This window comes from Sinocyclocheilus anshuiensis, unplaced genomic scaffold (genome assembly GCF_001515605.1).
Source record: "Sinocyclocheilus anshuiensis isolate Anshui unplaced genomic scaffold, SAMN03320099.WGS_v1.1 scaffold477, whole genome shotgun sequence".
Classification (NCBI taxonomy): Eukaryota; Metazoa; Chordata; class Actinopteri; order Cypriniformes; family Cyprinidae; genus Sinocyclocheilus; species Sinocyclocheilus anshuiensis.
In genome coordinates, this window is record NW_015536549.1 from 2,048,510 (window position 1) to 2,071,612 (window position 23,103).

The following is a 23,103-nucleotide window of genomic DNA, read 5'->3' on the forward strand; positions in this document are numbered from 1 at the left end:
ATAATTTACATAATTTAATTGCTGCACCAAATCCATTCAGATTTGGTGCTCACAAGCGATAGAGAGAAATGCAAATTTCTCAACACACATTGGGTAGCTGAAGTGTTCATTGAGTAGTTTAAAACATCCAAACAAACCTACAAACTCAAAAGCTTACATGTGGTTAAACAAAAGTCTTGCGTGATGATTCATGCGTGCACATATGTGTGCTCAAGTTGGGCTTAATTCTTTGAGTCAAAAGTGCAAAAATTCATGATGAAACTTTTTTTTCTTCTTTCTTTGTGTGTGTATGTGCAATGCCATTTGTTTTGCTCCACTGCAGCTTCAGCAGAAATGAAACGAGCCCTTTATGGAAACAGACACCGAGAAAGAAAGAAAGAAATAGAGACAATGTTAAAGATGCATTTTTAAAAGTACTCCAGTAGGTTCGTCTCCTTCCAGTGTAAGTGTTGCTACAGTGGAAAGGTGCGTGACCGGCTTGTCTAGGTGTCGTCAATGAGAGACAAAGGAATCACATGATAAAGTTTTCAGGGTGCAAAATGGCTCCTGCAGATTTCCCCGTCCAGCAGGACAATGCAGGAGAGGTTTAATTATCACTGTGGCCTCCTTTATCCCATGATGCCACAGGCACACCATCCCACACCCAAGGCGAGCAGACAGTTTGTCTCTTTATGCAAAGGGCCGTGTGAGGACAGGACTCAAGGGTTGTGTGCGTGTGTGTGTACGGCGGGGATCAGTGCAGGCAGTAGTCAGTTAGTTTCGTAGGATGAGAGCAAGGCAGCATCTACAGGCTCCATACAGGAGGGACACGTGAAGGACCTCATCAGCCAGTCATCTATGCAGTCCAGGTGGTAGATGTGCATGCAGGGGAGGAACCGGATGGGGTCTCCATACACAAAGTCCATCATGCAGATCACACACCTGCGCAAAGAGAGAACGTGTTAACACACACCACGATAAGCTTGGCAACAAAGGGCACAGCGTTTCCATAGGCTGCTGACAGAGTCGGGCATAATGCAGAATTTAAAAGTTGGTCACACCCTGCCGGATGTTGAATCGGAAATTGAATTAGAATGACAGGAAGATGAATTTACTGAACTGTAATTCAAAAATAATTCAATAGTCGCACAACAGAATGGTCAGGAACAGACACTTCTGAGATGTCCTCGTTAAGGTTTACATCTTGTAAACCTGCTTCATGTTGCTTGGATTCATTTAGATTTGAGCATTCTGGGAATATATAAACCAACATTTAAAAATTTGGGGTTGTTATGATCTTTTAATGTTTTTGAAAGAAATATCTCATGCTCACCAAGGCTGCAGTTTTTTTATCAAAAATACAGTTAAAAAAAAAAGAGAGAAAGAAATATTAGTTTTCTATTTTAATATATTTTAAATAGTGCTGTCAAAATTAGCGCATTAACGTAGGGGATTAATGTTTTCAGGTTAACGAGTTAAAAATATTTAACGTAATTAACGCAGGGGTGGAGCCAGGGTTGGCCACCCCACTCACAACTGCTGCTTCTGTCTTTTTTTCTTGACAAGAATTGTGTTTATTTAGACGCAGAACGTCTTTACGACCACATCAAACGGGAGACTTTCAGACGTGCACTCCAACTTCGCCTCAGCGCCAGGCGCGAGTCAAACAAGCATGGAAAAGGTACAGGTGACGAGCATGCAATGTCATAGTTATGTCGTCAGTTAAGTCATGAAGTTACCAGAAAGGCGATTAAAGTTGCCTTAAACTGTGCATGCATGTAAATGTTTGTTATATATGAGTCACATTTAGAACATGACTCTGAAATGCAGTGATTTGTAAAACTGTCCTGGAGCACCCCAGCACTGTCTCCCTCATCTATAACACAACACGATTCACAAGTGGGTCAGACTCAGAAAAGGTAAAGAGTAGTGAGAAAATACGATGCATGTCAGATCCGCGTCATGTTCAGCAGCCAAAATAACCTAATAACCAAGCTGCTGTGATGTCTGTAAATCAAAGAACAAAAGAAAAAAAACAAACAAACAAGAAATCAATAACTTGTTTAAGGAATCATCTAGATTTAATTTAGAATTTAGTGTTTGATAACTTTATTCAATTTCTGTATATTTCCTACTTGCTGAAGGGCACAGGTATATTTTTTTATAATGGGTTTATGTGAAGATTGTTTTAAGTTCACTTAAATTAGAAGTTTTTTTTTTTTTAAGTCTAATAAATGTTAAAAGTTATAGCTCTCATTTATACTATATGAATGCCTATAGTCAGTGGTTAAATATTAGGGGGGATAAACAATTTCATAGAGACATCAGTAGTATTGTGGATGCCTTTAAACAAATATGAAAAATATACTGTGTTTATGTTGTTTCTACATTAATTTGAAGATTGAATGTGAAATTATAGCAAAATAAAAGTATATTTAAAAACTTTAAATGTTAGGTGAGATTAATCGCGATTAATTTCAGAAGAAATGTGCATTAGTTAATTTTTTTAATTGATTGACAGCACTAATTTAAAAATGCAATTTATTCCTGTGATGGCAAAGCTGAATTTTCAGCAGCCATTACTCCAGTCTTCAGTGTCACATGATCCTTCAGAAATCATACTAATATGCTGATTTGCTGCTTAAACATATATTATTGCCAATGTTGAAAATGGTTGTACTGCTTAATATTTTTGTGGAAACCGTGATACATCTTTCCAGGATTCTATGATGAATAGAAAGTAAAAAAAAAAAAAAAAAGCATTTATTTAAAATTTAAATCTTTTGCAACATTTTTAAATGCATTTACTGTCACTTTTGAACAATTCATTGCATCCTCGCTGCTACTCGCTGATGATAATTAAATTCCATAAAGCAAAGCATTATAAATATAGGCCTAATTCCGTTAAACATTTAAATAATCTCATAATTGAACATGCTACCATAGTCATAGTAATAGCAGATTTCATCTTAACCTGATTCATTTCACTATAAATATGCTGTGCTTTCATGTGCATATTTATAGTGAAAGGAAAGGAATTTAAGTTTTTGAGCTAGATTGAAAAAAAAAAATGGTGCTCCTAGATGGTGCCTTCAATACCTTTAATATTACTAAGAAACAAAGAGACAGGCACACAGTCTCATCACTTACTCTCTAATCTTCTTCTCAGTGCCGTCACTGCCTGGATCGTAGACACCTTTGGGAAGATGCTGGATGAGGCCGATCCTTTGAGCGATCCGCACCTGCTCCTCTTCAGTCAGTTGGGTTGCCAGCCGGGCCTGGCTGGGAGTGGGGTGATACACGGGCACATGGATCTGCTCCTGAAAACACACACACGTATGGCATAAGAACATATAACAATAGTGAATATTCATGGATTAGGTTTGAAATCTTTAACGTCTTCTATGCCACTCAATATAACGCAAAGTCATATATGACCAAGCAAATCCAGAATTGACTACACAGCTAAATAATGCTTAATACAGTTATGAGTAAGCATCTTAATATTTGAGGCACGTGCAACTAAAGCTCCACTAGGGGGCGATCTCTCCCTTTTTGCACCATTTTGATGTGAGAAGCCCAAATGGGACCATATTGAGTCCAAAGGGTACTTATGAAGAGAGGGAGGTGAACAATAGCTCCCATTGAGACAGGCGCCTGCTCAGCATTCACTAATGAATGCTGTTTGGGAGACTGTGAGCATGCTTAAGCTCTGTGTGCTATGCATTCTGCTAAAAACTGCAAATAAGGTATTTAAGGCTGTCATTAGAACAAGTAGATGTCACAGTACTGTTCATAGCAAATGAGAATCAAAATATAAGCATTTATTTGAATTTCATAAAGAGCAAAACTTCTATTATACACTGTAAAATCTGCATAACAGTTCTTATGAGACTTATTTTTTTTCACAGTTTTCACACCCATGATCGTTATTTTTTTTTAGCACTCCCCTGATTAATATATTTAAAATAAATATTATGCAACTTCTTCAGGACTTCAATTATATAAATTATAATGTATAATAATAAAACATAAAAAATAATTATGCAATAATATATAGAAATTAACATTTATTTAATAAAAATTCCATACACACACACACACAACAAATTATATACAATAAAAATTAAATATATAAAATATAAATGAATAGAATTTTGTGCATACACACACAAACATATATACATATTTTTGGTAATGTGGCCCACTCAGTCATGTTAAATAATCGTGATTATGATTTTTGCCATAATCAAGCAGCCCTAATATACACACACATATGTGTCTGTGTGTAGTAAGTTTTTATCCCTTTTTTTATTATTTTCTAAATGTTTAACATCTTACTGTTCTGCTTACAATATTACATACCTCTCTTTTCTCATAAATTTACATACCCCTGTGCATAATCTGTATGAACCTAACCACCATTACAGCATAATACCATTAAATAACCACTAAACCCAAGAGAGGACATTAATGTATTGTTTCAGGTGTCAACGATTGTACCCTGGAGTTCAGATCACATCTCCCTTTAAAACCCTACAATAATCTAGCCATGTAAATGAGTGATGATTTGTGAATGGTGGTGTTGATGGTTATTGGACTGGAGGTTTCACACTCTGAGAGCTCGCAGTCTTGGGAACAACAACAAAAATCAGCACTGCTTTGGCTCAGAACAGCCACACACGGCCAAATCTACAGATATTGCTCCATGGATAATCATACTTTGCAGATATTTATTACTTCCTTTACATTATAAACTTCTAACCCACATTCATATAGGCACGCACCACTATAACGATTAATCAGAATTAGGACAGGTTTCCACACAGGGGAGTAAAGCCCATAGGCAGGAGTGAGACATGTTCTGTAGAAACCAGGCCGGAGGACTCAGAGGTGCTGCTGGGAAAAGCAACCATGGCGTAGTGCAGAGTTCTGTTTTCAGATCAGATTAAAGGTGAGCTCTAAGATCAGGTTCAGCGCTCACTTGAGAATTAGGTCACGCAACGGCCATATTGAATACAATCACATAACGGACACATCAGACAGGTTACACTACCTATTTAAATACACACTTATTTGCACACTGGCTAAAGACACTACCAATAGAAAGAACATTTGTGAGGCACGTACACACTCATAATGTAGAGGTCAGCACTCTGTGGTCCAGCAAATAAAGGTGTGTGTGTGCTTAAGTCAAATCGAAACATGATCGCTCTGACAACGGTGGCGTCATCTTCTCTGAAACTCTTGTGTTTCACTTTATGGAAAGCTAACAAAGGCTGAGTCGCTGCCTAGTCAGTCAATGACTTCACAGGCAGCGTTTATGTATTAAGGTACATCTTAAAGGCAATGTATATAATTTTTGTGGCACTAGAATCACCAAACGGAACAACAAAATTAATCTAAACACTCACCCCATCTGCTAATGGCCGAAGAATAGATGGGCTGGTTGGCATGTTCAAACAAACAAAACAAAGTTTTGATATGACATTTAAATTTAATATTATAAATATAAAATATATATAAAAATATATAATATAATATAATATATCATATTTTGGGCTGGTCAGGATGTTTAAACAAACAAAGCAAAATTTTCATATGACAATAAAATATATAAAATATGTTGAACAGGCTGATTTAGAAATGTAGATATGACTAAATATTTTAAAATATATAATATAAAATCTAATATACTGTATAATAGTTAATAATAATTTTATAAAATAATATTTTATAATATATATTTTATATATAAATATATAAAATATGTAGCATTAAAAACAATTACATAATTAAGGACACAAGATTCAGACTGACTTAATCAGACTGATATAACCAAGCAAATATTTAAATGCTATAATGCTTTCTCTGTAGAAATACTGTAATAAATCATAGAGACTCATCAATTTAAAAAAGGTCACATCAGTGTTTTGTGAACACTATTTTTTGACAGCAAGTATTAAGTATTTGCTAAGTATTATTAACTATTAAATACTAAGTATTAAGTATTTAGCTTGCATTTACTACTTGGACTTTTCCCAAATTATAATGCCAGACTAAAATATGTGAAATCGAGTGCAACATTTTGAAATATTATAGGCAACCTTTCATTGCATCTAAATGTTGTACGACTCATCTGCATTTTAGCTTGCATTCTCCGGTGATTTATTAAAGGGCATACTGACGCGCAAAACATGATTTTAAAATGCATTTTTACTTAATATTTCTTCTTAAAACTGCATTTGTAAATTAAGAAACGTAATTTATCGACATTAGTAATTGTAATCAAATTACATAAATTAAAAATGTAATGCATTACATTACTGTGTTATCAGGAAAAGTAATTAGAATACAGTAATGCGTTATACCCAACTCTGACTGCGATATTACAATACTGCATTTATCGTGACAACCCTATGTATCGATCCACATCGATGGATCGTTACACCCTACAAGTTGTAAATATATCAATAAAACAAACCCTTACCTTGTTAATATATAATTAAACAACACTGACAAGAAAAAGAAAATCATCACATTCAAATACATTTTGTGGGGTATTATAAGCAGTGAGGTATACATCTACTGTATACTACCTTTAAACATTTACCAGACAAAGGCATCCTAATAGACAGTATGTTACAAGACCAATTTATTTGGACATATCATATTTCAGGCATCAAGAGCACAGAGCTACAGACTGTTAAAATTGCTCGTTTGAGAACAACATGAACAGCATCAGACACTCCAACACCACGAGTGCAAGAGAGAATGATTTGATTGGTTCAAAGATACAGACAGTCTGAGACAAAGAGATGAAGGAAGCGTGGAAAAGAAAGAAAAAAAAAAAACAGAGCTGGCGAGTGGGGAATTCTGTTTGGTCTGGTAGGCTTTGGGTGCTAAACAAAGCATGTCGTCCAGTATCCGGCCCTCCCTCATTACTGGAGCAGACAAACCGTCCAGCGGTCCATTTTCTGCTCTCTTTCTCCGACTCTGTTCCAGTAAAGGCTGAAAGCACCACTCCCTCTCTGGACTCACTGGACTAAACAAAAGAATCCAAACCTTCATCACACTGTATGCTTCTACTGCCTCAAAATCTATAAAAACTATAAACCAGTAAAACAACTGTTACTCCTGATAACACTGTCATCTACTGACTTCATCTTTGTATCAGAAATCAAATCAATGTCAAGGCTGATTCAGTGCTTTCACAACAAACATAGAAATGAAGTCATCTGTGCTTCACATTCCTGTAGGTGTACCTCACTCGATTAGCCCAAAATAAGGCTACAGGCTAGCATGACTCAGCCAGACGCTCAACCGCCCTACACAGTGGACAGAGACTACAGACAGTATGAGGAGGAGGAGCTACTTTAGCATCTCCAACACTGCTACTTTTAACATTAGCTTCCCAAGCTACTCATATGCTAACAAGACAAAGAAGCTCACTGTAATGAAGCTGCTAAAGAGGCATATATCTTCAAATACATTACTAACAAAGGATATACTGTGTTTTTGCAATCAGAGTGATATTTACCTGGCACAAAAGCAATTAAAATCTTAATTAAGGTGACAGCATTAAATGTGAACAATTTACACCAAGTACATCTAACAAAAAAATTAAATACACACCACACACATACATATATATACAGTATATATATATACACACAACCAATCAAGACTTACAGGGTCAGTAAGAATTTAATTTTATCTTTTATCAGATGAAAAACAGTAAAAACATTAACGTTGTAACAAATTATTAAAATTTTTAATGTAATTGTAACACTGAATCAAGCATTTTTCAGTGTGAAAATCTGTAGTGTGCTATAATTTATTCCTATGAACTGAGGAATGAATTGAGGAATTTGATGAAAAATCAGTGTCACATGATTTTAGGATTCTTTGATGAATAGAAGGTCCAAAAGAACAGCATTTAATAAAAAAAGGGCATTATAAATGTCTTTACTGTCACTTTTGATCAATTTAATGTGTTGTTGCAGATTAGAAGTATTAATTTCCTAAAAAAATACAAATAAAATAAAACGTAACTGACCCCAGTGTAACATCAATTCTACTCATTCTTAATTATAAGGGTCAGACAGAAAATGGTCATGCAAAGAAAAAATATGACTGCTATTAGAGCATGAAATCTAGACGAAAATTATAAGAGAGCAAGAAAAAAAAAAAATCTAAATATCTTAGTCCAACTTCACAAAAACCATTCTGTTGTGATTTCACCCAAACTAAAACATTCACGACATTTTCAAAAACATTTTTTTTTTATTCAGGCTGAAATTAAACTTTCAAAGTGTATGTAAATATATCGACAAGTGTTACGGGAACAACATTTTTCTGCACCTGCTCCACTCCAGGGCAATCAACTCTTTTTTTTTTTCTGTCTCCCACACACTTTGTCCTCCTTTTCTTAGCAGTGAGTGGACTGAGAAGGTGGACGCTTATCTGAGCACAGGAAGGTTAAACAAACAGCTTGTTTGAGTGCTACTCAAGTCAGTGGTGCAGAAACAGTCTGTACCAGCTCAGCACAAAATCAGGTCTCCATTACCAAACACTAATACACTCTCGTCATCACACATACATGTACATGCGTGTAAAATGGCTCTTAAGCAGTGTGACACCCAAATTACATCGACATACGGTTTAGAGACAAGTACTCACGCACAGTTTCAGCACAATTTGGTTACAGGGAGAACATTTGCTTACAACTACTTTTTTATACAGTACACTAGCTAAATACATTTTTGGTGAATCCTTTAAAAGTACAAATGATATGGCATTTCCTGTGTTTAAATCATAAGACTTCTTTTAAAATGGATGTTTTGCATTTTTTTACCGTGTACTATATGTAATGTTACACAGATTCAGGGCATTGAATGGTTAAATGTTTAGTTTCTGACACTTTAAAAGCTGCAGGCCTGTTTCTTCACACTTTGTAGACGTTTATCTCCAAAGAATGGTTCATTGTGTAAACCATGGATTTCCCCTCATAGAAATCAACACCTTTCTTCAAATCCCTCTTTCATAAGCAATGAGCGTATCAGCCAGAGAAAATACTCTCCTTCTGCCCCACTTTACTCCAGTCATTCTCAACAAGCTTTACTGTTTTGAAGAATTAGTTAAGAGTTTTTAATTGTTTTAGCTTCATTGGTGTGAGTAGCCACTTAGGTCTAGTGTTAAGGACCTGAGCGGATAACTGAAAGGTTGCAGGTTTGAACCCCTAAACATTTGATCCATACATTGATCCATCCGACAGACCCTAGTCAGAGAAACTGCTGTAATTAAAGTTCACACAAATAAAAACATCGTAAGTGACAGCCCTACATTCAACACCGTATTGTACAAGGCTCATTGAAAATACATAAAAAATAAACAAATAAACGTGTGACTAGGACTCCTGTACTGAATGAATATCCATCACAGAAATATTAATAACTTTCTACCATAAACATTTCAATATGTGTGAAATTATTTTTCATTATTTTATATTATTTTTCATTTTTTATATTATTTTCATTTTATTACTATATTATTCTATCAATTGTCACACAAGTCTCTAAGCTGCATCATTTCTACTGTCAAACAATTTTGCCTCAAGTTCTACGTTTTAAAAGCATCAGTGAAGAGCTTGAGATTAAATATTTTCTTCACAAATGATAAAACAAGCAAATATAAATTGTGAACAGAATAGTTTTATTTCCAATCAAAAGTGTGAAAGTATTTAATTGTATTTAGAATACATATAATGCTAGCTACAAAATTAGCCTTAGCAAGACCAAATTGTCTATCATTTCAATCCAGAAATGTAAAAAAATTAAAATTAAAAGTTAAAATGTCATTTCCACCATCATGTACAACATACAATGCTATTAAACACAATTGCACATCTGAGAAGTGGTGGAAAAGTTCACAATGTATTGTCTAAAAGACTACAGGGCCAAAAGTGCCCATGTCTGAAGAATCTAGTGTGTATGTGGGAGAAAGCAGACAGGTAGCTGAGCTGTCTGGCTACTAGGTGACGTGAGGCCTCCATGTCAGAGAACAGAGAAAGCAGCCTGTTAGATGAAGCAAATACAGCATGAAGTAACCAGCATGAACCGAAAAAAGAGAAAGGAATCGATTGACGACTAGAGAGGTGAGCAAGCCACAACACTTTTTGTAAGGCTAATGGGAACCTCCACTATTTCTAATGTTGGCACCTACACGGCCTTTCTCTCTCACACAGATACGCTTATCTCACCTCGTCCAGCCTCACGCATGAGTCAGCAAATGCTGTCAGCTGCTTTCCAAACTACCAGGAAGACCTCATATTACACTCCTGTCTGTCTCCTCATCATTCCCTCAAGTTCACTTCCTGTTTCAATTAGATTCACAATACAGCATCAAAACAATAATGCAGTTTGGCTTTACTGCATGAACTGTATTTACTGTTCAGTCATGCAGATCATAGTGGAAGGGATCTGGCTGTTATTCCGAAATAGAGTCGTTCTCATCTGTTTAGTCTCTGTCTGAGTCACAGGGTGTGAAACTAGGCTAACTCTACAGAGCTCCTTATACAATGGTGCTAATGCTGCTTAACATAGCAGCTAAAGAAAGCCAGGAACCATGAGAGCATTGATAAGACATCAACTAGTACAGAAATCCTAAACGGAAATGCTTTACAGAAAATTGAAATAAATTGACTGACTAAATAAAAAAAGTTAAAGTTAAAAAGTAGACATCTGTAATGATACAAAACATTTGTTTCAAATACATGCTGTTCTTCAAACCTTTCATTCAAAGAAAAATATGTAAATGATTACAAAATACATCAAGCTGTTTTCAATATAGTAATAAGAAATGTTTCTTATTAGAATGACTTCTGAAGGATCATGTGACAGTAAAGCCTGGAATAATGGCTGACTTTTCACTCAAATTGCAATGCTCATCATATAATTTATGGATTTATAGATATTGGAGTGCAAATTGCAAATCTAAACTACTGTACAAGCTGAAAAAAAAAATCTGTTGAGCCCTCTGCTAACATTACCGCTCCATTTCCTGATGATGTAAATTAGCTTCATGCACACATACTTATCCTATTCTGCACACACTTAATGTGGCATGTAATGAGAGAAACCTTAAAGGGATAGTAGACTCAAAAATTAAAGTTCTGTCATCATTTACTTACCCTCATGTCATTCCAAACCTGTACGACTTTCTTCTGTAGACCACAAAAAAACGTTATAAGGTGTTTTTTTTAATCTATATAATGAAAGTCAATGGGGTCCAGTGCTGTTCTTTCATTGTATGAACAAAAACGGTTCAAATATCAGTTCAACATATCTTCATTTGTGTTTCACAGAAAAAAGATAGTCATACAGGTCTGTGTGTGTTGTGTAAATGACAAGTGAATAAAAGATGACAGAATTTTCATTTTTGGGTGAATAATCCCTTTAACAGAAAGACTTGGACGACGGCATCTTTGTGTTCTGAAAGAAGTAGCGGCAAAGTATTTGATGCACGTTTTTGAAGGCATATGAAGGAGGCAATTTACAACTATCTACTACTGCATTTTAAAGATCCCTTTATAACTTAAAAAAAAAAAAAGCAGAACAGTTTCCGTGCATACTTGAGAGCACAGACAGCCCCTTCTAGCTCCCTGCCCGAGACTCTGGGGGGAAAAAACGTCAAGCATTCTTGGCAAGCGTCGCAACACAAGAATGTGCTGAGATTGGGAATGATTTGGGTTCTCAAGGGACCTGTGCATTTTTTCATCCACTGCGTGATTCAAACAGACCTCCTGTCTGTCCAACATTCTGACAATAGGCTGAAGCGTGCCATCAGAATATTGCACAGAGCAGCAGTGCCGTTAACAAACGCTGGGTGAATTCAGAACGGTGCCGTCTTCTTCTGCTCGTTTTTTTTTTTTTTTACACCCTTGTCTGATCTTGCACCCCAGAGACTCAATAACTTCACAAAACAGAAAGCTGAGCACGGTTTTTGCTGGCGTTCAGCAGAAAGGTGCCTCCTCTTGAAAGACACAGCCCAGCACCACAAGAAAGAGTGCATTTATCCTATAATGAAATTCTGTTTGCATTTCAACCCTTGAGCTGTACGATGTGAGAGATTTGCTTCAAAAATGGATGCTATTTCTTCATTTAACATGTGATTATTAATTGTATGGAGTGCAAATAATAAATAACTAGTACTACCACAGAACACCAGCACCCACTGGAAAAGCAAATTAAAGAGTGCTTATCAAAAACACAATCCACTGGAAAATGACACAAAAACAGGTCTGTGATCACCATAACTCTTCTGCGATCATTATACATGCAACACTACCTAGAAATGTTTCATAAACAGGTTTGTATAAGCTATTTTATAAACTGCGGTTCTCCTCTGAGTCAATCTCCTGGCCCATCAGAACATTCAGGCTATTTCCAGACGAATATGTGGAGGAGGAAATGGCAGAATGCTGTTAGTACAGCTGAGAAGTGCAAGGAGTACAGCACAAAACGTCCCACCATCTACCAGCTGCTTTCATTGGGTGGTTGCTTCCACTCCGTGCCAATCAGCATCTAGATTATCCAGCCAAAACTGAAACCAGGCCCGGAGAGAATGTTCTAAACTACTAAAGGAATGTTTTTCATAAGATTTATAAGACCGTTACGTCACAGTAGTTCTGAAGAAATTACTGCATGATTGTTTGAGATGCAATTACCTATCATTTGGAACCTGAAGGGCCAATGGCAGTTTGCTAATGGGGAAGCACTGTTTGTTGCTGTCTTTTTGTAAAGCAGATAAGATCAATACACAACTAAAAGGATGAAACAGCATTCACAGCAGCAAATAGAGCTTGAACTTCCTCTCAGTTCAGTGCATATGCACAGTATAAACCATGTTGCTTCTGTCAAAACACAGTGACAGCACATCAAATGTTTGCTTAATGCACACAATGCTTTCATGATTATCTGTTTAAAAGTGGTTTGCTTCACCCAACACAAAGACATCTATCCTGTCAAACCCAGTTCCCATGAAAGAGTTACAACATGCTGACATGACATGAATGTCTTTCTTTTAAACAAAGTAATATGCCACATGACATCACGTTAAACAACATGATCTCATGACTTGAACTTCAACTGATTCCACATGTCAGTAAAAATGGGAAAATCCCATAGTTTCCCATGTTTTTGACTCCAAGACAATGTTGGAAAGCCACCCCGTTGTTTTATTTAAAATATTTGACGCCTTCCTGCAGCCCCTATGAAAGTTTGCAGGGACCCCAAGCCCCCTGGGTCCCCTAGTACAGTGATTCCCAACCAGGGGTATGCGATTTCAATTAAAGTACTTCTAAAACTGATAATAGATTAAAACAAACATGACAATAATATATGCAAGTTTTGTAAATACTAAAAAGGACAAAAACGGGTTGGGAAACACTACAAGGGAGAATAACATCGCTATGACGTCACAATTGCAAACAACGCGCGTCACAATCATAATTGTTACTTTGTCGCAATAAAGCTGGTGCTGGTGAATCAACACGCCACGGAGGAGGCGGCAGTAAAAATGAAATAGCAGGCTGTCCATCTGTCTGGACAGTCTGACGTGAATTGTAGGCCAAGTTTATGTCGAACAAAGAGGATTTAGTACGGCACACTGTCTTGGGTGAAATTAAACAGATGGAGCTCCTGCGGGAGCCTGGTGCTACTGATTTATGTTTCCGTATATTAGTATGCTTTTGTTTTTGCAAGATATTACAGATTATGAATATAGCAACGTGAATGTTTACAATAGAAAGCAGGAGCGTGGACTCGAGACACAGCATTTCAGCCAAAAGGAAAGTTTCTTTGTTTATTCTTTCGGTTTTTCATTAGCTTACCTGATATGGAGGTGGCGGTTCCTGATCCGGATCGTTGGCGTCACCGAAACTGGCCCTGTCTGACTGTGATTCGTGGAGCAAGGAGATATCATCCGAAGTGGGAGATTTCAGACAATTCCCCATCTCCTTTCCAAACTCCTTGTTGTCTAAATGTTGAAATCCTGTCTATCCCCTCCTTTCCGCCCTTAATCACTCCAACCGGACTTCTGCCCTTTTAAAAAGAATGACTAAATCTCTATCATTCATTTAAAATGATCCGATCATCATGAGAGACCCTGACGGAGAAAAACAAACCATTGTCGACACACAAAGAACCCTGGCAAAAAGTGTCAGAAAACGGATATGAAACGATGTTTTTGTAAACACACACAATCTAAACCTGTCAAATACGTCTATATGCCCTAAAGCCGTGTTATGTAGTGCTGTCCTTTTCTCCTCGTCTCAACAGTAAACACTGGATAGCCTTCAACCGATAATATCTACAATATCAAATATGCGCTCGCTCTCAATGGCGACTCAGGCAAGGTTGCCTTTCAGGCAGTCATTCTAAGTCCCGCCTCCGGGCTGCATGGACCAATCAGCAGGTGTCTTTTTTAGTAAGGACGTTTTTAGTGGTTATTCGTCACCCAATCAGATCGCCAACTTGCAACACCAACAACAGGGGGGTTTAAAGCCTGTAAACTTGACCGCATTAGGCCGATTTAAAGGCATAGTTCGCTCGATATTAAAAATTCTGTTGTAATTCATTTTGTTGGGTAAACGCCTAATATCTCAGAAAAGGAGATATTAGACAGAATGACAGTACCCAGTCACTATTCACTTTCATAGTAGCTAAAACGATGTGTTGAAAACGAATGGCGACTTTAATTTTAGTTTGAAGTTTTAGTAATTTTTTCATGTGCGTTTGACATTTTTTATTATTTATGTTTTTACATTAATATTTAATTTTATTTTAATTTCAGGTTTAGTTTTAATAATTTTAGTACTTCAACTTAAATATTTTATTTCAGTTTGTTGCCAAGGCATCGTTTTTAAGTATTTCAGCTAATATTTATATTTTATTTTGTTATACATTGTTATACATGCCAGCTTTATTTAAAAATAACTAATTTTAATAGTTTTGGTTTTAGTTAACAGTAACAATGCTGACATCGTGTACTGCAGATGTATAGTGTAGCCAGGATGTTTTTATTGATTACAATGTACCATACTAGTTTTATTTTTGTAATATAATTTTAAATCACCCTTTTATGTTTATGTTTTGAAGATATGAAGATTCATCAGAAATATAGGACCATGTTTTTTAATATTAAACCTGAACAAAAGGAGATGTTCGGCAGAATGTAATGTAGAATGACAGCCTCATTCACCTTCATATTTTTTCCATACAATGAAAGTGAATAGCAACTGAGGCTGACATTCTGCTAAACATCCCCTTTTGTTTTTCATGCAAGACAATGAATGGACAGAATGTCAATTTTTTGGGTGGACTATATCTTTAAGCAGCCAGGCCGCTTAGATCAAATAAGGAAAACAAAAGAAGTGTCTTTTGGAATGCTATCATATCATTTCATTTTAAATTAGAAAATGTAAGTTCAGTATTTACAGGAATGTGTTTACACAGTAGCCATGCACCACCATATACAGGATTTGCTGACCTCTATAGCCCAAAGCCTGTAAAATCAATCTAAATCAGGAAGAATTTCAATGAGAAACAAAAGCAATAACAATGAAAAACCCATATATCATTCATTTTCAAACATTTTGTTTTGCCACATTTGAAGCACACAGCATGAAACACATTGCCTGTGAAATTTCTGAGCAAACACAAGGTTACAGCATGAGCTGATGATTGTTTTTGCTTAATGTAAATTTGACTTTGGTAGAACTGGATCTCATAAAACAGGCACTATTCAGATTACACTGCAGAAGAACAAACATCCATGGATACTATTCAACTAATCTGGGATAAATTAATATAAAACACAAGCCTTGAAAGTCTGATTAAAACTACATCTGAAAATACACCACCGCATTTGAAAACTACACTGCAGCTGTGTTTAGTTGGTTGAACTCCATACTACAGGGAAAAGCTCCATGAAGTAGCATTCATATACTGAACAAAGTACAATCCCCTGTCCTGAACCAGCTCAAATTTTCTTTCTCTTCGTAGTGTAAGTCTGTAGTGGTTGTCAGTGCATCCCTCACTTTGGCTAGAGCTGGCATGCCAGCCTGTCCTGCATGTATCTAAAAGACTTGTTTGTTTGAGCTCAAGTACGATCTGGACCAAGTCCACATGAAGGAGACTGCCTTTCTAAAAGACACATTCAGATGCCCACTTAAAACGGGACAAATTTGAAAGGCGCCACAAGAGTGAATAAATACTAAAAAAAAAAAAAAAAACACTAAACCCATAAAACTTCTAGTTTACATTCCTTATTTGCTGTTATGAAGATGCTTGTTTTCTTTTTAAACACATTGCTAAAACAGACTAATTATGTACACAGAAACACAAAGACAATGTTATGTGATAAAAATTAAGCTTAGAACAGGAATCCTGTCCATGAGATTTGACAAGGCCACAGTACTCTAACCAAAGAGTAACCCATGAACAATTCATCATATAACCTCTGGACAATAGGCTTATTTTATAACCCATTTATACTCCAAAGATTAAAAGTGAACTAATATTTGTGCACATGTGCTTTAAATCCAAATCAAACAGTTAGCTGTAAGGCACAGCCACATCTAGGCTGCTGATGTCACAGGGTGACCAACAGTGGAGAGCATTACCAACAAAAGCTTCGAAAGCAGCCAATATGATTGACAGATGGCCTTACTTTTGTTCTGAATGACAATGTTTTTAGCCTGAAGTACCAGTATAATATTATTGGACTGATATAACTTGTATCTAGGGTTATATTATTATTATTATTATTAATCATAAAGTTACATTTACAATATTCTAACAGCACAATGTTATTTATATGACATCATAACAGCATGATGTCACTTCTGTGTCTTAAGTGAACTGCACTGCACCTCACGCAACATCATTCATGCAGCTGTTGTCCATGTACTGTATAATCTCTGTGTGTGTCATTCAATGAAGATGATTAGTCACTATAAGCTCAGCTCGGGTCTGATCAGTCATGTGCTCTTTTAGTCCTCCTCTTGACATATGGCAACCCATGTCAAGCCGGATCTTGGCTTGCTGTGACCCCAGCGATGACCCCAACTGTTAAGGGCTGGAGGATGAGCAGTGGTCTCCGTTCACAGCTGTGCCTCGTGCCTTATGTAGTGCTGCCTGGATCCGGAAGTGAGTCCGTGATTCCATGGAGTAGTTTTTGTAATTTTGCCTGGCAAAGAAATCATGGTTAATAGTGTTCAAGACTAACGAGGCAATGACTGAGTATATCATGTATCAAACAGGATAAAGGTATAAAATACGAGTGTTTCATATTATGTCAGAGTGTTTTACATCTGTTAAACAGCCATGATATGCGACTCGATTATAAAATGAATAATTCTGTGAATCAGTTGTCAAATTGTTTTTATTCAGTTGATGACTGAACATGCTGAATGCCACACTTTTTTTTGGTGGGATTATAATATATCTAAGAATACAATGGCATCTTACAGTACAATTAAAGCAAATCAAATCTGAAATTAAATTATGCAGACTCCTAATATATATATAATTATACTACTTTGTTGCCTAATACAAAATTCTTTTAACTTTTTGTTTTTTTTACTAATTTTGAATGGTTTCAAAATTAGTGAAACCAATTTCACAGCAATGTATCCACAGCAATGTGACAAATTATGCAACCTGTGTATAACTGAATTTTATAGCATAATTTCTATTTTCATACACTTTTACTTGATTTTAAATTACATTATGAAATTACATTACTTACATACAAAATGATAAAATACATTTAAAAAATTTTTTTTAATTTTTTAAAATTTATTTAACAGTGAGGTCAAAAGGTATAAACATTGTTTTTTTGAGCAGTTGGTATGGTTTTCCATGTCGAACAAAGCCACGAATCAATCTTTCAGACTGTGATGAAAACAACCAGCAATTTTAGCAGTGTTACATTTAGTTAGGGTAAAGTGGCAAATCTGTGCCTGCTTTGAAATTCCAAATGCTCCCTTAGATAATACATTCTGACACCAACTCTGCAAACAGGGTCACTCCACACATTATGTACATTGCTATCTTAGAGGTATAAAACAATCACTGTCAGGACTGAACTTACTTGGCTGTCTCCAGAAGTTTGATGGCCTCCTCTATTCTGCCCTGCTCCAAACACAGTAAACCGTGTTCCAGAAGTGCATTGGGCACCAGGTAGTGGTCATATTTAATCTGACTCTCACTGTACAAGTACAAACACAAACACAAACAGACAGACAGAAGGAGAGCATTTGTGATGCTATCTTTAAGAATGTTTAAAACGTTTTCTCTATTATCTGTGACATCCTGGAGATTAAAACATGTAACATTTCTTATTCTGTGCTATAAAATCACATAACACATAATTTTACAAGTGAGACTCTACCCTTCTGTAGATTCAGTACCAGAAAATAGGCCATGTCTTCACAAGAAAAACCACAAACACTTCTCTTCAAGTTAGTGTGGTTTGTTGTACAGTAAAAGAGCAAAACTGACTTGCAGAGGACGAGGGTGAAGTAATGTTCAGCTTCTTCCTTGAAACCCAAGTGTTTGAGACAGAGCCCCTTAAGCAGACTAACCACACACTGGTCATCTGTGGTGAACTCGGTCCCTGAGGGCAAACACACAGAGACATTTATGTTATAGAAAAAACGCTAAATGTGATACAGAGAGTGTCTGTGTGGAGGTTTTTTTTCAGTGGAACACACTGTTACACTGATACTTTTTGGTGCTCATGGTCATTATTAATCGTTGTTGCAGAGTATCATTTGAAATGACATGAGGGAATATATAATTACATTATTTTTGGGTGAAATATTATTTTAAAAGTGGACACCAGCATAAGCAGTACTGCATTGTTTGGAAAGAGATTTTACTTGGATGTTGCTCAAGCGTCTGCTGGGCCTCATCCAGGGTCTTCAGCATGCCCTCTGTAAGGTCCTCGTGCTTCCCAATCACAGTGTAGCCATTCCAGATATACATCATCTCCTGTCGTGCAAACATACCCTCACAATGAGTATGAATTTTAGACTGCGTCTCGTCCAGGTGTTTCCCTTTGTTTGTTTTGAAGTGGCATTACACAAATAAAGATGGTCTAATTCCTTACTCTTTGTTAATTAAAGGGCTTTTCAAACAGGATGTCTTCTAAAAAGGAAAACGGAACGCAATAGAATAGAACAGGAAGCCCGTTTATAGATGCAGTACACTATTGCCAATGTACATTATCAGACTTGATACATCTGAATGGTAACTCTAAATGACATGACATGACAGCCAAAGATGCAAGAAGACATCCTGTGTGAACTATGCAAAAAGACACTTGCAGTATCAAATAAATACAGACAGTAAAATCTGTATAAAATTGAACACTGACCAATGGAGGTGCAGGAAGAGGAATAGCATTATCTGTATTATAGCGTCGAGCTTTTCTGATGGCAAACTTCTCTGTGGGCAATGACTTCCCAGCTATTTTCTGCTTCAGACTGGGAACTTGCCTGAAAAGTGCCAAACAGATCACAGTTTGTATTAATACAGTAAAGTACATTTAATGTCCATTTTATATTTGCAAGAGGATGGGCTAAAATATAGATAAAATATTTGGTCTTTTGCAATGTTTGTTTGAACTGAATGACATTACAGTACAGGCTGTATATGATATAAATTACCTTTTCCTGATCTGATAGTCATGTTGTCCGATTTATAGAATTATATTTAATCATGTGATTACATTCTCTTATGAACAAACATGAACATACACGCTCACGCACACCATTCCCTTGCCATTACCTAAACAAAGCCACCTCATTCTCCCCGAACGGCTGGCATTCCTCACGACTCATCATGCTGAGGTAAGCAGCTTTCATATACGCATATGTGGCCTGAAAAAAGTGTGTGTGAGAGAAAAAAAAAAAGAGCAATGAGTTCTGAACTGCACAGTAAACACAAACATCACTGCGGGAGATTAATTGTCCTCAGCCTCCATTTATGTTATATCAGCAGACCTTTTAAACCCAGAGCATATCTTCGATTTCATTAAAAAGTGAATGCATCATATATATATATATATATATATATATATATATATATATATATAACATTTATGATATGTAGACTGTAGTAATGTCTGCCAAAAATTCAGCTTTGACATCACTGGAATAGATGATAATTTTAAATAAATTAAAATAGAAAACAGTTATTTTAAATCGTAATAATATTTCACAATATTACTGGTTTTACTGTATTTTTGACCAAATAAATGGAGCCTTGGTGAGCATAAGAGACTTCTTTCAAAAACAATTAAAAATTTTACCGACCTCAAACCTTTAAATGGAAGTGTATAAATAAACTTGAAATTCAACCCATTTTAATTCAATAATCAAGCAATGATTCAGTGTAGCAGTCAACTGTGTATTTTAGGGTTTCACCTTAGACCAGGAATTCTCTTTGCTGAGCAGGTCTGCGTAGAAGTAGGCCATCTTCCAGTGCCTTTTATAGGTGAAGCACCACATCAGTTCCCAGTAACACATGTGATGGAACTGCTTCCAGTCCTGCTGAGCTTCACAACACTCCTCGAAACGCTTGATAGCCTTCAGAACAAGAACATGCATATGCAAACAGGCAGTAAAAAAAAAAAAAAGAATATATAAGAATATAAACAAAACACTTCTCTTTTTATGCATTAGATAAAACTATCACCTACAGCATCGAGATTTCCTTTAATTTCCTCTATTCGACCAGCGAAGAACAGGAAAATGGATCCCTGACAGAAACACAGCAGTTGTCAGATTTAAAATTCATACTCTACTATTTAATAACAGTGATTGCGGCAGCTGTTCATATTCTAATGTAAATGAAAGTGAGAGTTAATTTTTTTGTGATATTTCCACCGGATACTCTGTTGCATTTGAAAATGGTGGTCAAGTACCTTTGGATACTTTTTTAGATAAGGCTGCAACAGCTTTTCTGCATCTTTCACATCTCCCTCTCCAGTGCCTAAAGGACACGCACATACATGCAATGAGATACCAAATAACACATTGATACTTCAGATGTGTTAAATATGAATTGAAAATGTGATTCAGAAGCAATCTTCTCTTACCCAAAATGAAGCTCATGAAGGTGTGGTAGCAAAGCAACAACATGTTACAAAGGAAAGACCTAAATGTTTGCTCAGCAGAGCCCTCCTGGAGCTGCTGAAGACCAAACTCCTAAAACACACACACATATGTACAGTGTTAGATGTAGAATAATGGAACTGTAGAACATGCCTAAAGTAATAGTTCACTCAAAATTGCAAATTTGCTGAAAATGTACTCACCCTCCAAGATAAAGATGAGTTTGTTTCTTCACTGGAACAGAGAAATGTAGCATTACATCACTTGCTCACCAATGGATCCTATGCAGTGAATGGGTGCCGTCAGAATGAGAGATCAAACAGCTGATAAAAACATCACAATAATCCACAAGTAATCCACACAACTCCAATTCATCAATAAACATCTTGTGAAGCATAGGGTTACATATGTGTAATAAACAAATTTATCATTAAGATGTTTTTAACTTCAAACCACAGCTCCTAAAATACGACATCCATAATATTGCTTTCTCAGGTGAAAAAGTAGTCTTGCCTGAATCAGGAAAGAAATAATCACCATTTATATTTTGATGTGAGAGGTCAACAGAGGATGGACTTTTTCACTTCAGGAAACTTTATTATGGATTAATCCATTGTGGATTACTAATGTTAAAATGCATTAATGATGGATTTGTTTATTACAAATATGCAGCTTTTCACTTTACAATACTAATTGATGGACTGGAATCATGTGGATTACCCGTGAATTTTTGTAATGCATTTATCAGCGGTTTGAACTATGATTCTGACGGCACCCATTACTAAAAAGGATCCATTGGAGAGCAAGTGATGTAATGCTTCATTTCTCCAAATCTGTTCTGATAAAGAAACAATCTCATCTACATATGGCCTAAGGGTAAGTACATTTTCAGCAAATTTTCATTTTTGGGTGAACTATTTCTTTAAGACAGACACAACACACAGGAAATCATTCACACTTATGTGCTTCACTACATTCAAACAAGTATAAAAAACATCAGCATGCACCTTGACACACTTTATTGCTAAAACAGACAGAAAGCAAAAACAGCCAAGCTCAGATTAAATTTCATTTGTACACGCCAAATGTGAGCAGAGCCAAACTAAGCTTAGTACTACACAATACTCACTTTGTTACCAGAGAAGCCCACAAATTCCAACAACCTGAGAGTTCGTGTTGGCAACAATGACAGCATCTGGGAGAAACACAGGTGAGGGGTTGAGAAAACAGACTTGTCCTCAATGAACTCTATGGTAGGATTCATAAATGTTCATGTTTGATTTAAGAGGGAACACTTGAAGGTATTTTAAGGCTAAAACACAAGAAAACATATGACAATGCACTCACCAGGTTAAAGGCCCCGACCCCGAGCTTAACGCCTCCCTCAAAATGACCATGATTGTCACCGTGAACATAACTTGCGGATTTCAGGACTGTATGTAGCTCCCTTGCAATTAACACAAACACATGTTAAAATAAACATACAGATATACTGTACATATTGAAGTGTGTAAGTGAAAACACAACACAAAACCAGTTCTTTTGATAAAGAAAAATTAAAGGATTAGTTCACCCCAAAATGAAAATTCTGTCATTAATTACTCACCCTCATGTCGTTCCAAACCCGTAAGACCTCCATTCATCTTCGGAACACAAATTAAGATATTTTTGATGAAATGGGAGAGCTCTCAGACCCTGCATAGACAGCAACTCAACTGTAATGTTCCCAGGTCCAGAAACGTAGTAAGGACATCAGTAAAACAGTCCATGTGACATCAGTGGCTCAACTTCAGTTTTGCGAAGCAACGAGAATACTTTTTTAGCTCAAAGAAAACAAAAATAAACATTTGTTCAACAATTCTTCTCCACCGAGTTACGTCTTCCGCCATTTTAGAGAGTATCACAACACATACGCACACTTTCCCCTAAACATAAACAAC

The 23,103-nt window shown here is 36.3% G+C and overlaps 2 protein-coding genes across 2 annotated transcripts in view; both read right to left on the minus strand.

Moving 5' to 3' along the window:
- Positions 1–44: 44 nt before the first annotated feature.
- rnf11b (ring finger protein 11b) lies at positions 45–14,394 on the minus strand. The gene is made up of 3 exons (XM_016500884.1): positions 13,871–14,394; positions 3,130–3,299; positions 45–921 (listed from the first exon to the last, which is right to left on the minus strand). The coding sequence occupies exons 1-3, from the start codon at positions 13,991–13,993 to the stop codon at positions 750–752; spliced, it is 465 nt and encodes a 154-aa protein (XP_016356370.1). The 5' UTR covers positions 13,994–14,394; the 3' UTR covers positions 45–749.
- Positions 14,395–15,358: 964 nt separating this feature from the next.
- Positions 15,359–23,103, minus strand: part of LOC107699571 (tetratricopeptide repeat protein 39A-like) — a 26,607-nt gene continuing 18,862 nt past the window's right edge. Inside the window, exons 9-20 of the mRNA XM_016500872.1 lie at positions 22,511–22,610; positions 22,293–22,358; positions 21,148–21,256; positions 20,974–21,041; positions 20,749–20,808; positions 20,474–20,635; positions 19,836–19,927; positions 19,423–19,543; positions 18,926–19,037; positions 18,546–18,660; positions 18,136–18,252; positions 15,359–17,229 (exon numbers count right to left, since the gene is read on the minus strand). Coding sequence (XP_016356358.1) covers positions 17,112–17,229; positions 18,136–18,252; positions 18,546–18,660; positions 18,926–19,037; positions 19,423–19,543; positions 19,836–19,927; positions 20,474–20,635; positions 20,749–20,808; positions 20,974–21,041; positions 21,148–21,256; positions 22,293–22,358; positions 22,511–22,610 — 1,240 coding nt within the window. The 3' untranslated portion in view covers positions 15,359–17,111. The remainder of the gene's footprint in view (positions 17,230–18,135; positions 18,253–18,545; positions 18,661–18,925; positions 19,038–19,422; positions 19,544–19,835; positions 19,928–20,473; positions 20,636–20,748; positions 20,809–20,973; positions 21,042–21,147; positions 21,257–22,292; positions 22,359–22,510; positions 22,611–23,103) is intronic.